Below are 27,922 nucleotides of genomic sequence, written 5' to 3' on the forward strand. Positions count from 1 at the left end.
GTAAGAGTCTCCGGAGAGTCCACATTCCGAAAGCCTCGATGCGGTTAAGGGTTCTAGCCTTGAGAGACTACGTTTCTGCGCCGTATAGTAACATGGACCATATGTAGCATTTTACTACCCGTAGTCTAAATCTTAGCGGGAGACTGCGTGCTAATAGGAAGTTTTTAAGTTTAAAAAATGTCGACTTTGCATAATTCGTTCTAAGTTTAACTTCCTCATCGTTCATTGATCATGGCACCCAGATATTTAAATCGTGGGGTACTTGCTCTATAATATTTCCATCCCCGGTCAATGTGGTGTTGATTATAATTAGTCGAAAGTCCCTATTGTAAAATAATATAGCTTTGTTAGTCATGTCCGTTTCTATACACAAATATTGTAATGTCTAGACTTTAGTTATCTTTTTCTTGAAGAATCGACACCTTAATGAAATTTACCCTAAGAATATTAAAAAGTAGATTGTACGCCTCTGGCTATTGGGAAGACGGAGACCGTATTTAAGGAACTAAAGGAGAACCCTCCGGACCGACAGACTCATTCGGCACTCACTCATTCACTTACTCAAGTTCACTCGCAAACACTCTTCCAAGATGTAGCCTTAACAAACATACACTCTTTATTTTCGACAGTCTCTCTTTTATTTTCGACGCATTCTTGACAGTTACATTCGGCAATTTCTATATTTACTTGTAAAACTAATTGTAAAAGCTTCCTAAAAATAAAGTACAAAGTATTTAACATAAAGTGTAAGTTATTATTTAAAAAAAGAAGCAACAGAATAAGAATAAGAAGAAACCTCAACAAAAGCAGATCAACATGAAGAAGAATACCATATATTACGGAGTTTCTTACATTTTGGTGGCAGCAATTCCTTAACAACGATGGTTCAATTTAGAACTCCATCATTGGTGGCAGAGTTCTTGCAACGTCTTTAATTTATGTCACTGATGACAGGTATTGATAATTTCGATTCCAAGATCGAATCGATTTCGATATCTCGAGAACTATTGTAGCGATTTTTACCAAGAGACCATTTTTACGTAAAAACATTGTTAATGTATATTTTTTACTCAGTAGTTTTATACAGTTGGTAGACAGGACGAAGGTTGTTACTCTTCAAACCAGCTAGAAAATATGTAGGTAGCGCCCTCTACAAGTAGGAGTCATATTGACATCAAAATCAAATTTCTCATGTCAAAAAACTCCCAGACACTAATTTTCATCCAAATATTAACATTACTTCTGAAATTATTTGGAAAAGTCGAAATAAAAATGAAACTTCTACACCCTGTATCTCCGAAATTAATTATTTTAGGACATACATTTCTACGGACTTTTTTACTTATTTTTATCTGCAGAATGTGCTTCCGAAGTTTCCGGAATGCAGTTCGGACCACCCTGTAGAATAATAATATAAAGTAAAAAAGTAAAAAAAAAATAATAAATAAATGTTTAATTATAGAATTTGTGTGATTTACGAAATAATATTAATTTCTAGGGTGTTTACACTAATAAAGGCACTCCATTTAATAATGCAGTATTGGAGTTTCTACCCAGCAAAGACTCGATATGGAGAACCAGATTTAGATGCATAGACAGTGGAAAAATTGTAGGGTGCATGGACCTTGATATAAGTGTTATATCTGTCAAAAATGGAAGGCAATCTTAATTCATCCTCAAAGATCCATTTGGAAATTTCAATATACGTCAGGAAATATTAAATTAATATTGTGTTATAAACATTGATTTTAATGTGTATATTGTGAAATAATAAATATAATATGACAGGTCTTTCACTCTTTTTAATATGGCAGTCAATGATTTAGTATTGATCCTAAAAGAATTTCGAATTTTTATTGTTTTATTTATTTCAATTTAAACAACGGCAACGTTTTGATCAAATGTGTCGTGGACAACGTCGTCAGTGTTATATCAAATTGTGAGACAGACTCATTGGTTTGACATCCTGAGGAAGACGTGCTCTCTTTTTGACGATTGCATATACAGGTTGAGTTTCCTACGATGTTCTCTATGATTATCTCGGAAACTTCGGTCTTTTCTCTCGGAAACTTTGACATGACACAAACATATGTTTTTTTTAAATTTAATCTATAGTTGGCCATAACTTCACAAATAGCGCCATTTTTTATGCTTTTCAGCGAAATTAGATATAATTTTTTTTTTCGAAAAATTACTAAGTTATAGCCAATTCTCATCATCCTTGACTAATTTCACTTAGTTGGAATGGTATTCTTATTCTGTTATGATTTATAAATTATAAAAAGACAGAATATATGATTGAATAATACAATTACTAATTATTATTAATTACTTTACAATTTACATTACACAAACTAAACCTTAAAAATATAATATCACTTTACTTACATACACTTTAAGTTATTTTAGAAAATGTTCACAAAAATCCGTCAGTGTTTAAAGTACATAAATGCATCTTTTTAAAACTGAATTACTAGGTATTTTCACAGAACGACTGGCCGACTTAATTAAATTTCTCCCGTACCGCCTCTTCGAGTGCCTCTCTTAATTCGTAAGTTCTTTTGTATACATTATTGTTAACCATACCTCATAAAAAAAATCTAAAATTGATAGGTCAGGTGATCGAGGAGGCCCATGCATAATTGGTCGACCTCTTTCTATCCATGATTTTGCATAATTATAATATAAATAATTTTTAACGTTTCATTCATTATGGGGGGAGGCGTGTCATAATGAAATTTATGCTGGTACCACTCTATTGACGCGCGAGTATCTAAATTTAACTTTTCTAACATGTCTTGAAAACTGTTCTCTAAAAAACGTAAGTATAACGTTCACCGGTCAACGTATCATCGAAAATATATGGCCAAGAAAAGTTGAACTAATAATCTTACACGCTTTTCTTCATTTGAAAAAATCATATTTACAATTTTTGTTTATTTTAATTTACAAAGTTTGGATGTGACAGTTTCACATTTCTGAGAGCAACGACGATTTAACTTGTTTCCATGGCTAACTAAGTGAAATTGTTTAAAAATGATAATAATTGGCTATTAATTTTTCGAAAAAAACATATCATAGCTTATATCACTGAAAAGCTTAAAAATGGCGCTTTTTATGAAGTCATGGCCAACTATGGTTTCCATTTAAAAAAAAATATGTTTGTGTCATATGTCAAGAATGACAGGCTTTAGAAAACACGGAGAATACAATCTAATTAGGGATGTGATTGTCTAAAACTTTTATCTGAAAACTTTTTGTCTAAAATTATAATGGAATTGGGGACAATTTTTAAAATAACCAAAATTTGTTTTTTTTCCAAATATCTAGTAAGCCATGAACTTTTTCAAAAATCTGAAAGGCGCATATTTATGACTCCAGAAAACTGCAATTCTTTCCCCATTTAACCGACTCTCTATCTCCAGTAGTTTCCGAGATACCCATAGTGGAAACCATCGTTGGAAACTAAACCTGTATATATATATCAGTGAATTGTCGTCTGAACATATTATTTTTGCCCTATCATATAAACTTTCTATAACACCTTTTTTACACTTTGTTTCACAGATGTGAAATAACATTAATATTTTAATTAATTATAGCCATATGTGTGTATAAATAGGTTTTGGCCCACATTGCATAATCGGACCCGAAATAAATAAGTTATAAATTAAATAAAGGAAACGAAACGGCATTTTGTCGCCGTTTTTATTCGGGGGTAGTAGATTGAGATCGGGCGAGGGTTAGGCCTGCCTCGCACGTGTGTTTTATCGACGGCAACACGCCAGGTCCGGAGAGTGCGGCAATGGAAAACATGAATGACCGCTCCGGAGTATACGGTGCGCGCGCGCCTCCGGAATACTCCGGGCGTCACGCCAGTACAGGCCAGGATCGGCGTTTATTCTTAGTATAATGAAGTGCATATTAAATAAACTCTTCATTAAGCTTGTACGGCACAGTGTTGCCCACTTTTACATATTTTATTTTAATCAAAATATTTTAGGAAACAAAAATAAATTAATTATAAATATATAAGCAGTTATTATTTACATCAACAAAACTAACCTTCTTAACAGCACGTAAGGGGCATAAAGGGCCATTACTACCGCTTTCCGGTTCAAAACAATCTTATAAAGTTGCGATGAGTTTTTACGGATATTAAGCTTTCTTGTACCCTTCGCACTAAAAGAGGTTCTAAAAAGAACAATGTTCGACTGCAAGGTTTGCTAGTATGAATTTTTAAGCTTAAAGTATCACAACACAATACATTTAAACCAAAAAACTCGTATTACAAGACTAAAGTGTCAAAACGAATGACAATGTCAGGAAATAAATAAATAAATGTGACAACTTGACATTTTTTATAGCCGAGCCACCACCTGAATCCCCAGCGCGAAATTTAAAATCCAGTTAGTCAGCCCTGCGCCAAATATGTCCAGGGTTGGCAACAATGAATTTAAAAATTGCGCTCTCGATTACGTAAAAAAAGTCTAATTCATATCGAATATAATATATTTTATATAAGCATATTATTATTTCAAGTAGTATGTGACACATATTTTAAAAAAACCTCTATATTATATTTATTTCAAATTTAGATTCAAATTGGAATAGCATACAATAATTTGGGGCTTAGAATTGCTCCTAAAGTAACAATTTTTGTTATTCTTAGTTCACCTAAATAAATATTATAGCCTCGTCACACTGATTACTGTCTTCATTTTTTTTTTTTGGTTGGTACCATTGGTATGTAATGTCTATACTTTTGTAACGGGTTAAGTTCGTTAGAAAAGTATGGATTTTCGACAATGGAAGAGCAATGTACAAAAAATAACTTATTGTCAGTAGATTTTTACTAGTAAATCAAATTTGCCTAAAAACTACTAAAAATTTTCAGAAAAAAAAACTATTTTAGATGTCTAAATACAACTATTCAATAATACTTTAGTTTTTAGCAGATACGTCTATTACGAACCGTTGATATTCTGTTAAAATGACAATACATGAAGCCAAACTTCATACCAAAAAGCTTAAACTTTCAGTATATGATATTTTTTTGTTTGTTTATAATTTTTACTTATGTTGTTATACTTATTTATGTTACGTGTTCTTGATAATATCACTAAATTGAGTTAAGTAAAAAACAATCTTCGAATTGTCACGGAGTTTCTAACAGGACATTGTTTCCTCAACGAACACCTCAGTAGGCTGAAGCTGAGAAACAACGGCGAATGCAGATTCTGTAGCGAAAATGGAGAAACACCAGAACACCTTATCACTGAGTGTACCGAGACGACGACCATTCGTGCCATGAACTTTGGTACGGTTGACTTCGAGGATGGAGAGCTGGCCTCTGTGGAGCTGTCTCAGATACTGCCTTTTGTTAAAGCCCTGAGGCTGTATGATGAGTTAATACTCGTTATAACTCAAGAAAGAGGAACACACAATAGATCTGTAAGGTCGCGGTGATTAACTCCCATCCTAAACATTCTACATCACTAAAGTCTGCGTAAAAGTTCTGTACTTATACTATTTCAATTCTTACTCTTTTGGCAAGTTGTTAGATAACTGAGTCATAAAGAATGCTTAAAGTTTTAACACTGTCAGTATCGTCTTGTAGCATAAAAATTATGAAAACTACTAGAAGGAACTAGGGTTTGGTAGAAAGGGCTAACGGAGATATTGAGGAAATGTTGTTGTTGCTAATAGCTGTTTTATTTATTGCCCTGCTAAGTGAGTAACAAAGGTAAATAAAGAAGTAACAATTTTAACATTGACTCTAATTCATGACAATTTCCATAAATATCCGGGTTATGACAATGTTAGAGGATAAAATTGAGTACTTACGTTATCATCGTAAATGCCCTATCTACCATTAATGTTCGTAACAGACATAAGCAAAACACCAACGAAATATATCATAAATAATTTATTTTAAAAATTTAAATGAAAAGTGATCCAAATGCAATAATATCAAAAGATGATATTCAAATCATAAATACTTATAGCAAAAAATCTAATATAATTTATTTTACTGAAGTATACAGGGTGGTTCGAAATGTATTACGAAAACTTCGACAGTATATTCTGCAGATAAATATAAGTAAAAAAGTTCGTATAAATATATGTTCTAAAATGCTTAATTTCGGATATACAGGGTGTAGAAATTTCATTTTTCTTTCAATTTTTTCCAAATAACTTCTGAAGTGACGTAAATATTTAAATAAAAACTGGTGTCTGAGAGTTATTTGACATGAGAAATTTGATTTTAATGCCGATATGACTCCTACTTGTGTAGGTGGCGCCACGTACATATGTTTTAACTGTTTTGAAGAGTAATAATAATTTTTCTGTGTAATAATTGTAATAATTTCCGTTATTTTTTACGTAAAAAATATCTCTTGGTTAAAATCTCCACGAGCAACCGTTCTCAAGATATTTAGAATGGTAATAGTCAATAATACATGTCATTATCGACAAAAAATAATTATGTTGAGTAGATAGAAGAAAGTTTATTTGATTGAAATGGTAAATTTCGGAACTTTTTATTTTTTAAATTAATCACAAATCTTTCACTGAAAAAAGTTTCTGTTAAATTTTTGACACAAAACATTACAAATTTATGATTTGAGTCTAATAGCTATATAGTCAAGATGTTTAATTTATGTCAATGATGACAGGTATTGATAATTTAGATTCCAAATATCTCGAGAACCATTACTCGTAACAATTTTTACAGAGAGAACTTTTTTGCGTAGAAAACGTAGTGAATGTATATTTTTTTAGCCAGTAGTTTTATACAGCACGTTTTTTTACGCACAAAAAGTTATTACTCTTCAAACCAGTTAAAAAATATGTAGATAGCGCCCTCTACAAGTAGGAGTCATATTGACATCAAAATTAAATTTTTCATGTCAAAAAACCACTGGATTTTTATCAAAATGTTGACGTTACAGAAATTATTTCGAAACTGAAACTAAAGCTCTAGTCTAAAACTAAACGTTTGGTGACTGTTACGAAATAGTGTTTTACTTTCCTCAAAATTTCGTGAATTTAATACAAAGTTCACAATATAGTCGGTCCACAAGTGAGAGTTGTGGTCTATCATTTTAATTCACAGTAAACAGTAATCTTTTCTGTAATTTTTTGCCATCTGTCGACATTTTAATATATTTTATACCACATAATAATATATTTCACCCTGAATTCAATCCTGCCACGTACCCCCAGCACGCTTGTCCGGGCTCTTGCGACGTCTGCCGACGCATTCTCGTGCTCGCGATGCCTCCCGAACCCGCCCGAACTTCTCTCGTCGTCGCGTCGACCCGAAAGCTTCCACACTGCGGGCGGGTGCGAAAAGTCATAGCGTTTCGTCGAGCAGGAGTTTCAAAGCCGGAAAAACGCGCACAGGCCGACCAAAACGTCACCATGTCCGGCTACAGGCACCATTGAGCTAGTCCGAGTGCGGTCGTGGTCAAAAGTCCGGTAAAGCCACAGTGCGTTTTGTGCTTTTTTGCGATATGACGGCCGTAGCCGATAGGAACGCGAGCCCATGTGACGGACGTTGGATTTTAATCGTACCACTTTAACGAAAATGGAGAGATGTTGTTTTAATTACTTGATAAAAAAGGTTGGTACATGCCTGATCAAACCATATCAAACCAAAAAGGATTGCAACTAGGATTAGTGTTAAAGCATTGACCTCTTTTCTGACAGTATACTTCTGTCTCTGTCTTTTTCGGTGTGAAAGATTTTTACCGAGAATTGCTCTTTTATAAAGAATTCGTGTTTTAATAAACATGCCAGGCGCGTGTATTGTTAGTGGTAATGAAATAACATTCTATAAATAATTACTTAAGTTATTTTAGACAAATTAAATAGAATATAACTAGCGTTTATTAATCATAATGTTTTATCACTACTAGTACATCTGAAAGAGTTTCATTCATTATTCGTGATGTTATGATTTACACCCATTTTAATTTCGTCTAAAACCTTACCCAAAGGTACTAAATGCAAATACATAACCACATATTTCATTCGTAAACCCCTCAGATAACAAAGAAATTGAACATTTTGTTATAGTGAGATACTTTACTTTGTTATTGATTCTTTAGTTTTATTGACGTTATTTTATATCATCCTAATTAATATTTATTATAGGTTAGGTTTAGTTAATGCTTTTGCTATGTTATTTTATTCTAACTCTTTAATAATTTATTATTTATATAATTGCTACATAGAGCATCTTATGCATAGCTCTGAAACATAACCTAGATACTAAGAGGTGTAGTGTATTAAAGAGAACTTATCTAGTATATAAATAATAATTTTAAAATACAAAGAGACTATGACATTTTTGGTTTAATATAGATATTAACGTTTTCAATCAATTTTTACGCAAAATATTTTTATGTTTTTTACACGGCTTACAGAGTCACTGTCCTTGAACCTGAATTTTACTACTTTGACAAAATTGAGATATGACACTTTAGTCGTTTAATAAAAAAAGGTTTGCATCGTTCTACTATAACCCTAAAAAATATAGCTAAAATTAGTCCTCAAGCATTGACCTATTTTTTGACAAATTATATGCTTCTATTTCTGTCTGATAATTTGTCTCTTAATATCCAAGTATTGTATTTTATGGGAAGTTGCCAGAACATGGCTTGTTAATAATAAGTATCTCACACATTTAGAACATGTTATAAAAAGTATTATGACTTGTTTTCGTTAAAACTTTGCAGTTTCATATTGTGAAAAAGTTTTATTCATAATTTGTGATGTTGTGATCAACATTCTTTCTCTGTTCATTTATCATCAACCACAAATACAAAATGCAGATGTTAAATTGTTTTTTCATTCAGTATCTTCTCAGCTGATAGAGAAATCGAACATTTTGTTCAGTTCTTTTAGTTAATAATTGGTTTTATATTTTTATGGACTCATTTTTTTGAAACAACACAAATGTATTAATTTTTGTGGTGTAAATGACAATATTAAAGAGTCATTTTTGTAACTAAGCAAAAAGCATGCTCCATTTATGCCTGGGTATAAATGTAAAGCATTTTTACGCCTAAGCACAAAAGTACAAAAATGTATCTGTTTTTTTTCGGTATGAGAAATTTTTACCGAGAATTGCTCTTTTATAAAGAATTCGTGTTTTAATAGACATGCCAGGCGCGTGTATTGTTAGTGCTAATAAAATAACATTCTATAAATAATTAGTTAAGTTATTTTATACAAATTATATCTATTTAATAATTAACTAGTGTTTATTAATCATAATATGTTTTGTCACTACTAGTATATCTGAAAGAGTTTCATTCATGATTTGTGAAATTAGGATACACACCCATTTTAATTTCATCTAAAATCTTACCCAAAGATTCTAAATGCAAATACATAAACACATATTTCATTCATAAACCCCTCAGATAACAAAGAAATTGAACATTCTCTTATAGTGAGATATTTTACTTTGTTATTGATTCTTCAGTTTTATTGGCGTTATTTTATATCATCCTAATTAATATTTATTATAGGTTAGTTATAGGTACTAACTCTTTAATAAATTATTATTTATATAATTGAGACATTGAGTATCCTATGCATAGCTCTAAAACATAACCTAGATATTAAGAGGTTGTAGTGTATTAAAGAGAACTTATCTAGTATTTAACTAATCATTTTAAAATACAATGAGACTATTAACAGATATTGTGGGTTTAATATAAATAAGTATTAACGTTTTGCGAAATCTATTTAAAATAATCAATTTTTATCAAAATGTTTTTATTTTTTTTACACAACATAAAACGTAACTGTCCTTGAACCTGCATTTTACTACTTTGACAAAATGGAGATACATATGTCACTTTAGTTATTTAATAAAAAAGGTTTGCATCGTTCTACTATAACCCGTAGTTAGAATTAGTCCTACAGCATTGACCTGTTTTTTTATGAATTATATGATTCTACTTATTTCCGTCTGATAATTAGTCTCTAATATCCAGAAATTGTATTTTATGAGAAGTTGCCGGAACATGGCTTGTTAATAACAAGTAGCTCACACATTTAGGATAAATTATAAAAATTATTAATTGTTTTCGTTAAAACTTTGCAGTATCATATTGTGAAAAATTTTATTCATAATTTGTGATGTTACGATCAACATCTTTTTTTCGTTTATTTATCATCTTAACCACAAAAACAAAATGCAGATATTAAATTGTGGATGTTTTTTCGTTCATTATCTTCTAGCTGATGAAGAAATGGAACATTTTGCTCAGTTCTTCTACTTAGTTATTAATTTTATATTTTTATGGACTCAAGAATATATCACTTTAATTAACTTTTTATTATTTATCACTTTAATTAATGAATATTTAATTCTCTAATAAATATGACAATGTCCTCTAATGAAAATCCGAGTTGCTTAACTCTAATAATTCTAATTCTGAGCTAGCAAAAGAACTAAATGTTATTCCGTTATTCAGAAGCTATAGACTTATCGATAAAAATATGCATGAACATTTACTTCCTAGCAAACAACCAGAGGATATTGGTACACAGGCAGTATCAACTTTTATTATAATACTTTCTTAGCGTTAAATAAATGTTTTTTAGTTTATGCGCGATCCTTAACTTTTTTTCTCACACAGTCTCACCACAAAAAGTTTCACTTTTACTCCTAATAAAACAATATACTATTAGTATATAATTCTAATGAACGTGTTCCTGTTAATGATTACTAAATTATGCTTTAGATGAGTGAGAATTATAAATAAAACATAATTTATCAACTGAAACGTTCTGGTAAAGTTTCAAGCATTTTCAATTTGACAAAATAAAAACACCGTTTAAATTAACAGCATTTAAAACAGCTCAATACAATCCCACTAAAGCCCTAAAAAGTCCTTAAGTAACAAAAATAATTTCAACTAGGACAAGTCCTAAAGCATTGACCTATTTTCTAATAGATTCCATGCTGTTGTCTCTGTCTTTTTTATGCAACGGAGCTTTTTAACAAAAATTAAAGCTTTAATAGTTTTTGAACATGTAATCTATTATTAAAAGATAGGTAGCTAACTGTCTCTATAATTGAGTAAAGTTGATTTGGATAAATAGAAAATAAACATGCCATATAACTAGCTCTCTAATACAGTGTTTTTTTTAGTACAGTGTGTAAAATTGTTTCATTAATAATTTATAATGTTATGATGCACACCCATTTTTGTTCTCTAATATCTTTTACAACGATCTCTCTCTTTTACTCTCTCTTTTACACGTATCTATACAAAATTACGTTTATTATTCATTAACCTTTCGGTCAACTAAGAAATAAAACATTTTGTTATAATTTGCTACTTTTCAAGGTTATGGACTTTAATTTATATAATTTTCAACAAAATAAAAAATTTAATAATAAAATATATTTTTAGAAAAAAACATAATTGACATCTCTATTTATGTATTTTATTCTTTTTATTATTATTTTTAAAGAGATACATTAATATGTATGTTAATACACCAGTACGTTTCAGTTGCTAAATTATGTTTTAGAGTCACTAATGGAACATTTATAATTCACAATCATCTAAAGGACAATTTAGTAAACATTTACAAAAAGATGTCCATTAGTAACAAAAGAATAATTAAACCAAAGTTATAATAAAAGAAGCGAGAATCTCTAAAAAAAAATAAAAGGGGCTTTTTTAATTCAATCTAATAAAAATAAATGTATTGCTCATGCATCTGTAGATGTTAGTAATGTATGGCAATCGCTTCTTTGATTTTAAAGAACATAACATACATAAAATTTAATAATAATACAGAGAGTTTGGGGCTTTTTGGTTTTTACCTTATTAAGGAATTGTTAACAGGTAGTAATTGTTAATTTTGAAGTTTAATTTGATATGTCATTTTAACAGAACGTCGACGGTTTCTTGTAGACGTATCTATTTTAAAAAAGTAAAGTGTTCTCGAATAGTTGAACTTAATTATTTTAAATAGTTTTTTTTATTCTTTGTATTTTTTTTGCTTCTGACGACGGAAAGAGATAAACGTTCCGAAACGTTAAGCATTTTTTTCTTTGTTAGGCAAATTTGTATAACTGTAAACATAACTTCTGACAAGCAGTATTTTCTTGCAGTGCGGTGGCGAAATACCCATAAAGGATTTTTTTGGAGAGATGTCCATTAGAATTAAACTAATAGTATATTGTTTTCTTACGAGCAAAAATGAAACTTTTTGTGGTGAGGCCCTACGTTTATTTATAATACGTGATGTTGATAATAACATGACGTTATTATGAATAAAAATTTGTCACAATATGATACTGAAAATTTTAATGAAAAGATGTCATATTTTTTATAATTTGTCATAAATGTGTCAGCTAATTATTATTAACAAGCTATGTTCCTGCAACGTTTCATGGAATAAAATTTTCTGTTTCCTAATAGTCTAAGAGCTAGCAACGTTTTCGAGAAAGTATTTTAAGACGTCTGGCCCGTCTGGCTGCCGATACCCGTTGCGTTCACTACTGCGCATCGGAAGAAGATCCTATATTTTTTATTAATTTAGTCTTATAAATTCTAGTATTGAATATAAATCGAACATGTCTCTATATCGCAGTGGGTAGAGTTTCCGACCACGAACCGATGATTCAGTGTTCGAATCCGGGTCAGGTCAAAGACTTTTTATTTTATTTTCGTTTATATTCTGATAGTAAAGTATTAAATAATTCTGGTAATTAAATAAAAACAAATATTTAATACTTTACTATCAGAATATAAACGAAAATAAAATAAAATTGCCCCGACCCGGGTTCGAACTCTGAATCATCGGTTTGCGATCGGAAACTCTACGCACTGCGCTATGGAGACATGTTCGATTTTTATTCAATACTAGAATTTAAAGGACTAATAAAAATATAGGATCTTCTTTCAATGCGCAGTAGAGAACGCAACGTTTACCGGCAGCCAGACGGGCCGCATGCTGTTCTAGAGAGCATAGTAAAAGATATATAAAAGAGCCAGACGTCTTAAAATACTTGTTTTTCCGACGTTGCTAGCTCTTGTACTATAACGTTTTTCTTTTTTTTTTTCAAAGTATTTATAATTCTACCTAATTCCTCTAATTTTTAATGAAAACTATAAGAATAGGTATGCAAATTTAAAATAATTATAAATAAAAAATGTTTATACCTCCGTGGTGGATTCATCTCTTCAAAAAAGTTCTATGGGATTTCGCCACAGTAAGAAAATCTACAAAGCAAAAATAGTTATTTTTGTAACCACTGCTGCATTAATCCAGCGGAGACCAGATTGTCAGCAGTGATTTACTAATATAAAATAAAATTTTCATTGAACTTGTGCCCTTCTTTTTTAAATTCCAATTAAGACTTATAAAACTGTATAAGTTAGATTTTTTCTATAAAAACCATAATGCTTTGAAGTGCTTTTGAAGGTAATAAACGTTTAAAAGCATTTTTAAAATGTGTGCTCTGAAATTTGAGATTGAATGTCGGAAATTTGAGGAGGAAGCCAAAGCACTTGACTGTCTCGTACATAAACTAAAAGCTCCATATTACTCCTAAAATAGTTTTAAAAAGACTAAAATATTTTAACTAAGGTATTCTGGTGTGTGTTGTGGAAAAGTATGGCATATTTTGCTATTTCTGTAAAAACTGTAGAAAATGCTGTAAGTGTTCAAATACCACCATTTAAATTATTTTTTAACAAAAGAATTGTTATTTATTAGTAACTAGCTGATCCGGCTAATTTTATACCTCCTAACTGTGAAATGAAAGTTTTTTTTTCAATTGTATGAATATTAAGATCGGAATAAGACCAATTGATTTGATAGTTATTTGTTTTTATATTTCTGTTTGCATTTTTCTGGATTTGATCTTTCTAGATATCTATGTCAAAAATTAAATTGTCCGAATGTCATATAATAATGGCCGCAGCTGTCATGAAATTGGGCGATTAAAAAATTATCATAAATCATTTTTTTTCAAATGGTAATCCACTTTTTTATTTCACTCGTGAAAAGGCTTTCGTTACTTTCGTTCTAAAATTTGTTACTTTTTGACTATACACTATACATGTTCCTGTACCTAAAATAAATCGTTTTTAAGTTATTTAAGATTTAGCTTTAAAGCGTAATATTTTTTGATTTTAACCAGTAGCCTATGACAGTATAATATTATCGATCATCATTTCCAAGCTAACTTGCTTTTTTTTCGATCGTACGGTATATTATTAAAATATAAACTATTAGATATCACTAAAGAACGAAAATACGAGATATATTTATATAAATACACTTTTTAAACTTTTAAGGCAGCAGTAGTTATTATATAGGAAATTCAAATAATTCATTTTCTGATAGATGGAAATAAATTGTCTGACTGTTTGACACTTAATGTCAAAGGAAGCTAGATAAAATCAAGAAAAATATACGTTTTCAAACTAAATTTTAAATAACTTAAAAACGATTTAATTTAGATATAGGTATATGTCTAGTTAAAACGTAACGAACTGGAAAACCTTTTCACTAGTGAAATAAAAAAAGTGGGTTTCCATTTGAAAAAAAAATATTTATGATAATTTTTTAATCGCTCAATTCTATGACAGCTACAGCCATTATTATATGACATTTGAACAATGTAATTTTTGAAATAGATAGCCACATGTGTTCTTTATGTTACAGGGGCTATGATAATCACTAAATTTAACTTTTAGGCTGTACAATTTTTTTTACAGGTAGTTTTTTTCGTCCAAAAATTTTAAATATTTTTTTCTTAAAAATGCTTCCAGGGAAATACCGCGACAAAATATCGTAATTTTGTAAGTTCTCCAAGATCCGAGAGGCCCCTTCGCTGTCTCAGGCCCGTGGCCCCCGTTATACTAAAGACTTCATTGCTCATCATAAGTAATGAAGCTAGAATACAAGGTTGTAAATTACCCCTTGATTTAATTTCCTAAATAGAAAATGCCATTGAGAATTACTGGGACCTGATAATTGATAAATAAGTAAATATCTGCTTCCATTCATACTGTTTATAGTTGGCGTATAAGTATGGTTTGCATACTCCACCTACAAACTGCTTTACACTGAACACATATTGGCCTTGTTTGCCAGTTGAATAAAAAATTACTTATTAGGATTTGGAGGCCCCCTAAAAGACGGGGCCCGGGCGGACCACCCCTTCCGCCCCCCCCCTTTGTCCGCCACTGTTATAGGATGGACTCAATAATTAGTTGGTTTTGATTTGACGTCGTCAATAAGTCTAATTAGTTATTGCAATTCTTATAAGTAAAACAACAAATCATTTTTATTAAAGTAAATAATAAAAAAGTAAAAAAGCGAAAATGCAAGAAAAATATACAATTATTTATTTCTAAATGAATAGCATAATTGATTGGTTTACTACACGTAACGTAATATTTTATAGCTACTTAAACACCAGTGAAAAGTTGTTTCCTTATTTCTCCCCTTTTTTTCTGAAATTCCTAATAAATATCACTGTAATTTAAGTTTAGATACAATACTGTTATCCTATACAGGGTGTCCCAGTATTCCGTGGACATAGAACTACTACGCATTTTTCGAATCAAAATAAGTTTATTGGACACAATTTGCCTCTATACAGAAGTGCTTCGTTTTTCCGTTAGAGGGCATTAGACTTTATAAAAATAAACACATTAAAACGTCACCGCACATACCTTTTGAGAAAAAAAAATATTTTTCTAAAGCTGGCTTCCAAAAAATGTTTCTTGTCACACCAAGCTATGGAGGCGCATAAAATCTATTATGCTCTATTAATCTAGTTGGCGAAAATATGTAATTTTATGTTAGTATCACAAATTATATTTGACAATAAGCTTCATAAAACGCTTCAAAAATTATTTAAATTTTAAATTAATTAACGTTCAGGTTTATTTTTGATGGATGCCCTCTAACGGACAAACGAAGCACTTTTATATACAGGTAAATTATGTGCAATTGATTTATTTTGATTCAAAATATATGTACGTACTTATTCTATGTTCACGGAATATTGGAACAATCACGTGTATATTTTGTAAGTCTGATTTAGAAAAATAAATTCTACAAAAAGAAATCTCAAAAACTACGCGATGTGGCGTTTTTTTACAAGAACTAAAAAAATTAGTAAATACTAGAGGGACATTTTACGAAAAGAAAATCTGTCGTTGGTGGAGTTGGGAAATATTTATGGGGGTAGTTTTTACCCTTCCCGTACTTTTCCTTGATTTTTGTTAAAGTCAACTGTTAAAGCACTTAGCAAAACATAGACATTTAAAATTCTATTCAAATCGGAATAACGGTTCTTAAAATATCTGAAAAAATGTGTTTATTTTTCAAACCACACAAATGTATTAATTTTTGCGACGTGATTGAAAATATAAAAAAGTCATTTTAACGCCTAGGCATAAAAGTGAAAAACGTTTACCTACACCTAAGCACAAAAGTACGAAAATATGTTATTAAACTGACATAAAGTGTCAAATTTAACGAGCGTAACCACAGTTTTGTAGTGTAACAACCCAAATTCGTCAACAAAGTTGAAGAAGGTAATATTTTGGCCAACTGTATAACAAGAAATTTAAATGAAAGAAAGGAACCTACGTTGTGTTAAATATTGTTTTATTATGATTACCTCGGATGCGCCTCGACAGAAGCAATATTTTGGGAAATTTGAGGAGAATAGGTTATGCAAATAAAACGCTAAATTTGTAAATAGCCCTACTTATTTTATTAAATGAAATGAAAGGAGTGCCGTACTCTGCCTGGAATTCACATGTAAAAGAGCACTAGGCAGAGAAAATATGATCACTATTCCAGAGAATCTAACTATGCTGTCCTGAACTTTAATAAAAGAAAAATAATAATATAGAAACTGTCCTCATACCTAGGTTTATAGTTTAATACACTAAAAAACATGCCACATTTATATCCTTTAAAACTGAAGAGTTTTTGTTAGTTTAACGGGTCCCACCCGTAGGTACGAAGTCCCTTGTTGCGGAATCGACGCTAAAGTTGAAGGTTTGGTGCCAATATCTTATAATTTAATAAATTGTAAGTTATTCTATGAATTATTTTATTTATTGTTTTGTTTGCCCTTTTGCGACTAAGATATTCGCCCATGCAAGGTCGAAAATTGTTAGTACACTCTACAAGGCTCTTATTCTCACATTTCCACAAACATCGGCACGAAGGAACATGCAAACTAACTTTTAGATTACTTTTAAACTTAAATTAGTTTACATAAATAGATTCCATTAAATGCATACACATGTTATATATATTGTCTTTGTCAGATCAAATGAATAATGAAAAAGCTTTAGAACAGAATTACAACAAGAAAACAAGATAATATGATTTAGTTAACATTAGTTAAATAATGAGAAAACATTTACTTTACCTTTAATAACATTCTTTGTCACAGAACTCAAGAACCGAAATAAAATCAATGCGTCTCGAATGGTAGTCTAGAAGCTATTATCTAACAAATATCACCTCTGTTCGTCGCCTGTATTTTCCCTCTCCCTAGTTTGTGAATAATATTTTTAAAAATCAATAACTTTGTTTATGTATACAGAGTGTCTCAAAAATGAATGTTTCGAATTTAAATAAATATTGTCTATTTTTAAATAGGCGGTTCATCTCAGTTTGTTGATATATAATACAAGGTATTACTTTTAAATCATTTTATATTATTTGGAACGTTTGAAATTGTTTAAAAATTATTTGTGGCATTTGAAAAAAACAACATGTTCTATTCGGAGTGAAAATAAAAAAAAATTGTGGCTCGCCTGTATATGAAACGTACAGCCTTGCCACAAAAATTGTCATTCTTAGAACGCTTGCACACACACCGGCAAAATCGGTGCCGGAGTCGGTCCCGGCTTTGCACCCGTTCCGACAGTTGTATTTAATTCTATTGTATTTGCCGGCCCCCGACTATTTTGCCGGATCGGAGTATATGTGAAAGAGTTAATTTATTTATATTGCAATCGATTTCAGGACCAGCACCGGCACCGATTTTGCCGGTGTGTGTGAAAGCGCTCTTACTCTTAATAAAACAATACCGGGTGCGTCTCGAAAGTGACCCTATATTTTTTTTAGTTAAAAACGAAATTTGGTATGTTAGTATATGACATAAATTAGGATTGATTGCCGAATTCAATTGTTTTTGGTTACTTCCTGTTCGCCGGAAATTACTACAACATTTGATTTTTAAATGGCACCCTCTTTTTTTTGCTTTATTCGATAGAAAATGACACTCTGAATAGAATGACATATTACATGTCAATTTTTGTCATTTTCGCTTTAATAAAAATTGTATTTTAAATTTCAATTTAGAGTTTCTGTGCTAAAAATACTAATTTTTAATCCAGGAGCCTTGGAAAAACAGTTTTGATCGTTTAATGTCTTGTTCTGGCCGGTTAAAAGATGCCCAAATCGTATTTTTAGTCATATCTCAATTTTTTCAAATGGAACGAGGGTGGCTTATTAGCACATTTGGAAAAAGCGGTTTTTACGAATAATATGATACACACACTTGGTATTTCGAGTCAAATTGTCGTTATCGACCGCTTTTGTTACAATTTCAAATAAACCATATGCAAAAATGTCAAAAGTTGACATATGATATGTCATTCTATTCAGAGTGTCATTTTCTATCGAATAGAGTAGAAATAGACCAAGGGTGCAATTTAAAAATCAAAACTTGTAGTAATGTCCGATGAAACAGGAAGTGACTAAAAACAATTGAATATGTCAATCAATCCTAATTTATGTTATATACTAACATACCAAATTTCGTTTTTTTATCTGATAAGATAAAGAAGTTACAGGGGTGAGCCACTTTTGAGACGCACCCGGTATACTATTAGTTTTTTCAACTGTGATGCCCTCTGCCGGATAAACGTAACACTTTTGGATAGAGGTAAATTTTGTCCAATGAACTTATTTTGATTCCAAAAATAAGTAGTAGTTCTATGTCCACGGAATATTGGGACACCCTGTATTGATTTACCTTAATCAAGAACAATTATAAAATTACTAAACATAGGTAGAGAATTCCAACAAATCCGCAAAAATTCAAATCAAATTCAATGTGTCAAATCAAACAGAACTGTCAAAAATTTCGGAATGTTTCCGATGTCGATTTTCTCTCTAATGCGTGAATATATGGATAGCATTATAGGTACTCCTTCCCCCTTAATCTTTTTATTCAAAGATTTTCCATATTATAAAATTAGAGTAATCTTTATTTTCTAAGCCAACTCTGACGCAGTTATTTTTCGATCATATGGTATAGCCCAAATTTTAAAAACAACATCAAACTCCAAATGCTCGATATTGATGGACACGTATCGAGCAAAAAAGAATATCAGCAGCGGAAAAAAGCCAAAAAAGTAATAAATAGAGCGGCATATCGATCACACGTGCGACGGCAGTATGTCGTCTGCAGTGTTCAGTGATCGTCAGTGTGAATCCTTGACCTAAAAACTGTTATTTGTGTTTAATTATCCTCTGAAAGAATTTGAAAAGCTGCTCGTTCGTGTAGAAAAGCGAAAATGAATACAATCTCTTCTTCCGACGAAATGAGTAAGTAAGTTTAAAAACTTGTTTGTTCTGAAGAAAATATTTAGAGATACAGTGCTTCGAATGATAATGACAAAATTAAAGAAAGTAATATTTTATATTAAAATCAATTTTGCTCATTGGAAATCATTTATTCAGATTTTTTTTATAATTGCGATTTTTCTTAATTCTTCATGGCTACACTGAATAATTTTTCTTTAATCGTTACAGAGTGATCTGGTTTTAAGTGATATATTGTAAATACAGGATGGCGCACCTCATTCGCCTCGGTTGATTATACGAAAACAGAAAGATGTTGAAACAAAATATTTTATGGGTATATGTTGGAACGCAAAGTGAAGAATTTAAAATTATTTTGACATGTACAGGGTGTGTCAGAACTCAGATCCATACTAAAATTATATTTTTTCTTATGGAACATCCGGTATTTTATTTCATTTTTGAATTCTTGGATATAAAATAAGGCATTTAATATAAAGGTATTTAAAAGCTTTGGTTTTTGAGGTATTTAAATATGCATGCTATAATAAAAAGTTAGTCGACACCTTGTACATTACTTGTCAGGATTAATTCTCTGACTTTCAAACCAGAGAAATAAACTTTACTAAAAAAATTGATTGCTTCCTTAAATGTATACAGGGGTATCAAAAATTGCTGGCCTATTTTAAATATTAATTTTACATAAAAACTTCGTTATTTTAAATGCAACACTATGTATTTTTTTAAATAGGTCGAAGCAGATTTAATTGCTCTTTCAAAGTTTTCTATACCCATCTGGCTCAGATATTTAATAAAAAGCGATTATTCAATAAAATTGTAATGAAGATGGCTGGTGTCGCCATGACAATTTTCTAGTGACACTTTATAGCTATTTTCGAAATCGACATAAGTTTATGGACTTTATTTAAATTTATTTTAGGTTATTTTTATTTAATTTACCTGCAATCAGGTTAATAAGTAAGTATTTATTATTTTATCAAGAAAAATGAAGCACTATCTGCTGGCGGAAGGAATGGATATGTTACTAGTGATTTTATTTCGTGAGGACAATTACTTGTTGGCCTGAAGGGTTTATGCTCAAAGATATCCAAATAGGAATTTTCTTGACCCCCAAGCGTTCCTTTGAAAAACTACTTCTCCTATTTTGCAGAGCTGATAGTGTGGTATATGAAAAACCTATTAGGCAGAAACCTGTTGTTGGAAGTGAAGAAAATAAATTTGCCTTAATTGGTTCTGGAAAATCCAATATGTCTACGTAAGTTATTGTAATATAAATCAACGAACTTTTTATTCTTCTTGATAAAATAATAAATACATACTTATTAAACTACTCTATGTAAATTAAATAAAAGTAAACTTTTATAAATTAAAATAAAGTCCATAAACTATTGTCGATTTTGAAAATAGCTATTAACTGTCACTAGCAAATTGCCATGGTGACACCAGCCATCTTGATTGCCATTTTATTGAAAAATCGCTTTTTATTCAAAATCTGAGCCAGATAGGTATAGGAAACGCAAATATGGTTTAAAGGAACATTTAAAGCTGCTTCGGCTTATTTAAAAAAATACATAGTTTTGTATTTGAAATAACGAAGTTTTTATGTAAAATAAATATTTGAAATAGACCAGCAATTTTTGATACCCCTGTATAAATTTAAGGAACCAATAAAATTTTTTAGTAAAATTTATTTCTCTGGCTTCAAAGTCAGCACAAGAATTAACTCTGAAAAGTAATGTACAGGGTGTTGACAAACTTTTTTATTAATCACGCATATTTAAATATCTTTAAATATCTCAAAAACCAAAGCATTTAAACATATTAAACCCTTATAATAATGCCTTATTTTATGTCCAAGAATCCAAAAATGAAATAAAATACCGGGTGTTCCATAAGAAGAAATATAAGTTTGGTATGGATCTTAATTCTGAAACACTTTGTATATTTCAAAATAATTTTAAATTGTGCCTATTGCCTCCCCACATATACCTATAAAATATTTTGTTTCTACATCTTTCCATTTTCGTATAATCAACCGAGGCGAATGACGTGCACCACCCTGTATATTAACATTTAATTTATTTAGAAGAAGATCGCAAGATTACTTTGTGTGTCTGTAATTGGAAAACAAATTAATTAATGTAAATATTTATTAGCAGAAGTAGATATTTTGTGTACATTTTGTTGATATAATAGTTTTGTCATTTTTAATTAACACTGGTCTTGACAGTGACACAACTCTGTCATTATTATTATTACCTATAAATTATAGCAATAATACGTACTTATTATTATTGAGGAATTGTTTTTTTTTCTATTTATTTTATGTTTTTATTCATTAAAATTAATACTAATTATTTTCTTAATTATAAAAATATTTAATATTAAAAATGTTGTCTTAAACTTATTTGTTTTTGAAATACTGGTAGAACATTCTACTAATGTATATTAATGGCTTTAAAATTGTTATGCAAATACGAGTATAAAAATACAAATATTGTTGGAAAATTGATTCCTAATATCTTTAGATATCAAATATTGAATTAAGTATTAATTTTTCTAATAAAATCATATTTTATATAAGTAAATTAAATTAATTATTTTATTATAATCATGTTTAATTATTGAACAGCGACGTAACGTGGCGTCAATACAAGGGGATGTAATAAGTAACTGCAATTAACATTTTACCGACACAATAAAGTAGAAAAAATTTTGAAGTTACCAAATAAAATAAACAGAAAATGTAACAGGTTAAAAAAACAATCAAACCAAATTAAAAAAAAACTAAACCTAGGTAAAAAAACAAATTTGTGAACGTATCTGTTAGATAAAGTAGTAGACAAGGCCAACAAAAAATTTAAACTTACAACCACTTAACCAGTGTTCACTTTTATACACCCGTTTTTACTAAAATTAAGAAGACAATATTTGTATATTTATCTATACTAATATATAAAATCCTTAAGTGACTGGCATATTGATTAATCACGATCCTGCTCAAACCACTCAACGTAAGAAGCTCAATTTTGGCATACAGGTTGATTCTAGGGTGTAGAGATTCGATACTAAGGGATTCTTTTAAATTCCAGTTCCAAGAGGGTGAAACCACCCCTCAAATATTACAATATTTTTTATTTAAAAAACGGTCAAGTTTCCGAAAAAACGCTTAAACACGTATATTTTATTTTGTTTTTTTACATATTTTAAGATTTTTTAAAAATGTATACAGGGTGTTTCGAAAAATCTGGTCATTGATTAATCACGATCCTGCTTAAAGCGCTTGACGTCAAAAGCTGATTTTTGGAAAACAGATTGACTTTAGGGTGTAGAGGTTCGATACGAAGGGATTTTTCGAAACTCTAATTCTAAGCGGGTGAAACTATCCCTCAAATATTAAAATATATTTTATTTAAAAACCGGTGAGTTTTTCGGAAAAACTCTTAAACACGTATATTTTATTTTGTTTTTTTACATATTTTGAAATTTTTTAAAAAACCATACAGGGTGTTTCAAAAAGTTGGGTAATTTCTTAACCACGATTCTGCTTAAACTGCTTGACGTAGAAAGCTTATTTTTGGCAAACGGATTTTTTGAAGGTCAAATTCCAACGAGATGAAACTACCTCTCAAATATTACCAAGTTATATCATAATATCGCCATATTGTTTTTTCTCATACTGACATAAATGTAAGAAAATTTATCCAGTTTGTATGTTAATGGAAATTCTTGCTTTGCTTTATCATCACCATTACAAATGATTAATTCGACGCGAACGAAGTCGCTGGTACACGCTAGTAGATATATAAAAATTAACAAAAATCCTTAAATGTATAGCATATCAATTTTATTTCTTCATTTTTTTAGTATCAATTAAACTATTTTTATAATATAATCACCTAGTTCTGAGAAATAAATATAAAAATCATGACAAACATACTAGAATAGAATCAAATAAACCAAACAATCAAATTGTATAACAAAATTGTATAGAACTTTATAGTTAAGAATACGTTTGCACCTCTTTTAAACTGTTGTATCGATTACATCGACGGTAATATGATCTAAAACGAATTAATCGTACGTACAACCGATCTACGTCACTCTTTTTTCAATTTTACTCGCTCTATAGCTCTATTTCTATGCTCAATTTCCCAGTCACCTGAATAATGTAATCCCTTCTAAAAATAGTCTTTAACACTAGTTCTCGTTTTTGAAACCGATGCTTGGCCTTTACTTTTTTGCCCTTTTTCCAGACTTCACTGGATATTTTTACTGACAAATTTAAACATATTATTTCATAAGTAATTTTTAAAGAATTAATATACAGGGTGTCCCAATATTCCGTGGACACAGAACAGCTCCGTATTTTTGGAAAGAAAAACGCCTTGCGTAACCCACTTCTGGTGTGTGTGAAATTGCAGTAAGATGGTGTAAAATGACATCATGCGTTTACTTTTTTTTATTTATCATTTCCCTTAGTGTGTGGCCCCACATGAGGCGGACGACCTAGTGAAGCGTAGAGCGGAGAGGACAGCGAAGCGTTTAAATACATTGAAGTAAAAGGAAGTGGCCCCACATACAGGCGAGGCGTATTGCGAATTGAGGCTTATTTTTATTATTTTTAGTATTGTCCGCTCCGCTCTACACGTGCAGATATATTGGGCTATGACCTTTAGAGTTGTCTAGAGAACGTTGTTAAATTTGAATCATCCTGTATAATAACATTTTAAAGCTGCGTTGTTGTACAGAAACAATAATTACACGGTAATTGTAACTTTGACAATATTCTTACAAAGTAATACCATAGCCTGTCCAACGCGAATCCCTGGCGGTGTAAAACATCCTCCACACTATGCGGAGAACTCTTGGAAGCAGGTCAAGGTAGCGTTTCTTCGCCTAACTTTGTCGCATTTCGGTTTATTTCCAGTTGTTTTGATCCGCTTAGGTTTGCCTCGACCTACTTTCGATTCTTAAAAGCGCCTGAAAACTACTCGTTAGGAAACTCTTTCAATTTTGTTGCGTTTTGAGCTATTTCCAAAAAGGGGCGGTATCTGTACCCGAGGCAAAGGACTTTTTTTATAAATCTCAGTGAAATAAGTAAACCTAGACGTTTCTAGAATAGCTGTTATTACGATGGTATTTCGTTAATTACCTACATCTCGTTTTATGTTGATATATATTCGACAAGATTAATATTTGAACACGCGTTTATAATATGTAGAGTAAATATTTAAGAACAAAACTTTTCACTCAATCTGCAGGAATATAATTACAATATGTTTATTATTTAATTCTATTGTAATGAATTGGTATATAAAATTTTATATGTTATGTTTGTTTACGCGGTCTGAATTATTGATAACAGTAGTATTGCTTGATGAGTAATACTGGCAATATAATAATAATCAATATATCGAGCTGATTGAGAAAATTATTGATTGACCCCAGGTCAATAAAAAAGATACTTTTATATATAATAATAACATAGTTTGCTATAAATCCATTCAAAAATAAGAAATAATAAGAACACCGTGGATTATAACCTATAAAAGGCGGACCGCTAGTCACTGCGTATTGCCCTGCAGTTTTACGATTTTTAAAGTTTTGGAAATATTTTTTTTACTATATTGTAATTAATAATGTTAGACAATGATTAAAACTGAATATTCTTGTGTAACCTTAGAGGAATAGCCAAATTAATCTACCATCGGTAACCGTTTTCCAAATGAACTGTTTTTGATTTTTCATATCAGTTTAATATAGTGGCATTACATTACACTCCATTACAAAATAATATTTCACGTTTATTTATTTTTTTGAAGTCACCACAAGGTTTGATCTTGATTGCTTCGTGCGATTTCACAAAATAGTACGATAAATATAAGTCCGTGTTTGGTTTGGTTTTCGGCAACATATTCTGCAGATAAAAATAGTTAAAAAAATTCGTATAAGTATGTCCTAAAATGCTTAGTTTCGGAGATACAGGGTGTAGAAATTTCATGTTTATTTCTATTTTTTTTCAAATAATTTCTGAAGTAACGTCAATATTTAGATGAAAATTGGTGTGTGGAAGTTTTTTTACATGAGAAATTTGATTTTGATGTCAATATGACTCCTACTGGTAGAGGGCGCCACGTACATGTGTTTTAACTGTTTTGAAGCATAGTAACTTTTTGTCCGTACTTGTATAAAACTACCGAGGGATATATTTATATATATATATATATAATATATATATATATATATATATATATATATATTTATATATTTCCATTCTAAATATCTTGAGAACGGTTGCTCGTAGCGATTTTTACAAAGTGATATTTTTTACGTAAAAAATCACAGAGATGTATATTTTTTCCCTCGGTAGTTTTATACAGGTACGGACAAAAAGTTATTACGCTTCAAAACAGTTAAAAATATGTAGGTGGCGCCCTCTACTAGTAGGAGTCATATTGCCATCAAAATCAAATTTCTCATGTCAAAAACTTCCAGACACCAATTTTAATCTAAATATTGACGTTACTGCAAAAATTATTTGGAAAAAATCGAAATAAAAATGAAACTTCTACACCCTGTAGCTCCGAAACTAAGCATTTTTGGACATACATCTATACGAACATTTTTACTTATTTTTATCTGCAGAATATGCTAACGAAGTTTCCGGAATATAGTTCGGACCACCCTGTAGATCGAGCCTCGCCGTGATTGGTTGTTTGTCTTTTATTGTTAATCTGGGTTCAAAATAAAAAACACGGCGCGTCTCGACCTATTTCAGGAAACGTGGGAACTAATTTTTATAACACGGGCTTATTTTTGAGTTTACTTCTGAAAGTAATTTCAGAAATGTTTTGCGAAATGATTCAAAAAATATTTCCAGAAATATTTTGTAAAACATTTCGGGGATAGTGTAAAGGCTGTTTAAGATGTGTCTGTCATTTAAAATTACAATCACAAATATTATTTACTATTATTTTTTGGAGGTCGTCTGTCAAAATCTTTCCTCGCTAATTGAACAGACTATATTCATTAACTTAATGATGAATACTAATTTACTGCAACATACTAACCTAAATATCTCAACCCCTCAATGGCATCTTTGTGATATCTACACCTTCAAGTCGTCCTCCACATCCAGACCATTCCTCATTCGGCCGAACATCCAGGCCGGGCATCCCCTTTTTTCCTTTTTCCTCCTCCTCCCCCTACCTCCCACGGCGCTACAGCGACCGTAAAACTAGGCCATTGCCCTCCTGACACGTATTCGAGCTGATCGATGTGGCAACGTCGCCTCGCCGTCGGTGAATTCCTATCGATCGGTGTGCAGCATTCGACGCTACTGTAGAGCCTGGATCTGTCGCCGCGGTAGGCGAGAGCGCGGTGTTGCCGGATGGGCAAGAGTATGGAAAATAGTAGGGATATACTACCTATTTAGTAAGGAAGTGAAGGTTGTTTCTAAAAAAATGGATTCGAAATTTAGTTTATGTTTTTTTTGGTCCCATGTTTTTGTTTACAGATAATGTTTTTTCCAATCCCCGTTCCTTCTACAGTGTAGTATCCAGTAGATAAATGGTTTTGTACAGCTAGTAAGAAGATATGTTTTTATTTGCAATATATATTAATTTTTGGGAAATATACTTATTTCGGACTGGACCAGGCAGACCTAGAAAATCCTGGAACGGAACGGTTAAGGAAGCAATGGAAGCTCGTAACCTAGAAGCTGATGACGCACTAAATCGAGATGCGCCACACATCTCGATTTAGTGCGTCATCAGCTTCTAGGTTACGAGCTTCCATTGCTTCCTTAACCGTTCCGTTCCAGGATTTTCTAGGTCTGCCTCTCTTTCTGCTACCCTGGGGAGTCCATTGAGAAACTTTTCTTGGTCACCTGTTCTCCGATATACGTAGAACATGTCCAAACCACTTTAAGCTGGATTTTTCAATTCGATCTAGCACTGTCTCCTCCGATGCATTCATGATACGCCTGACCTCGATGTTTGTCTTTTTTTCCATCCTAGATATACCTGCGCTCCTACTAAGATAGTCCATTTCAACAACTTGGATTTTGCGCTTCGTATCTGCACTCAAAGTCCATAGCTCTGAACCATAGCAAAGACTCCACCAATGTTCGTCCAAGTCTCTTTTTAGTTGTTGCAGACAAGTTTCGGTCCCACCAGAGGCTATTAAGACAACCAATAACTTGTTTGCTCTTCTGAATTCGGGTTTGTATTTCTTCTTTGCCCAAACCCTCGTTGTTGATAGTAGCACCCAGGTA

The 27,922-nt window shown here is 31.1% G+C and overlaps 1 protein-coding gene across 9 annotated transcripts in view; it reads left to right on the forward strand.

Moving 5' to 3' along the window:
* LOC115877105 (voltage-dependent calcium channel type A subunit alpha-1) overlaps positions 1–27,922 on the forward strand; it is a gene marked incomplete at its 3' end in the record, with an annotated part of 233,608 nt that overhangs the window by 71,801 nt on the left and 133,885 nt on the right. For 6 of the 9 annotated variants that reach the window (XM_030893199.1, XM_030893208.1, XM_030893218.1 and 3 more), the window contains 1 exon segment: positions 19,497–19,651. In XM_030893199.1, coding sequence (XP_030749059.1) covers positions 19,617–19,651 — 35 coding nt within the window. 9 annotated transcript variants of the gene reach the window in all.

Source organism: Sitophilus oryzae, unplaced genomic scaffold, assembly GCF_002938485.1.
Source record: "Sitophilus oryzae breed Bouriz unplaced genomic scaffold, Soryzae_2.0 scaffold_1059_pilon_pilon, whole genome shotgun sequence".
In the NCBI taxonomy this organism is placed as follows: Eukaryota; Metazoa; Arthropoda; class Insecta; order Coleoptera; family Curculionidae; genus Sitophilus; species Sitophilus oryzae.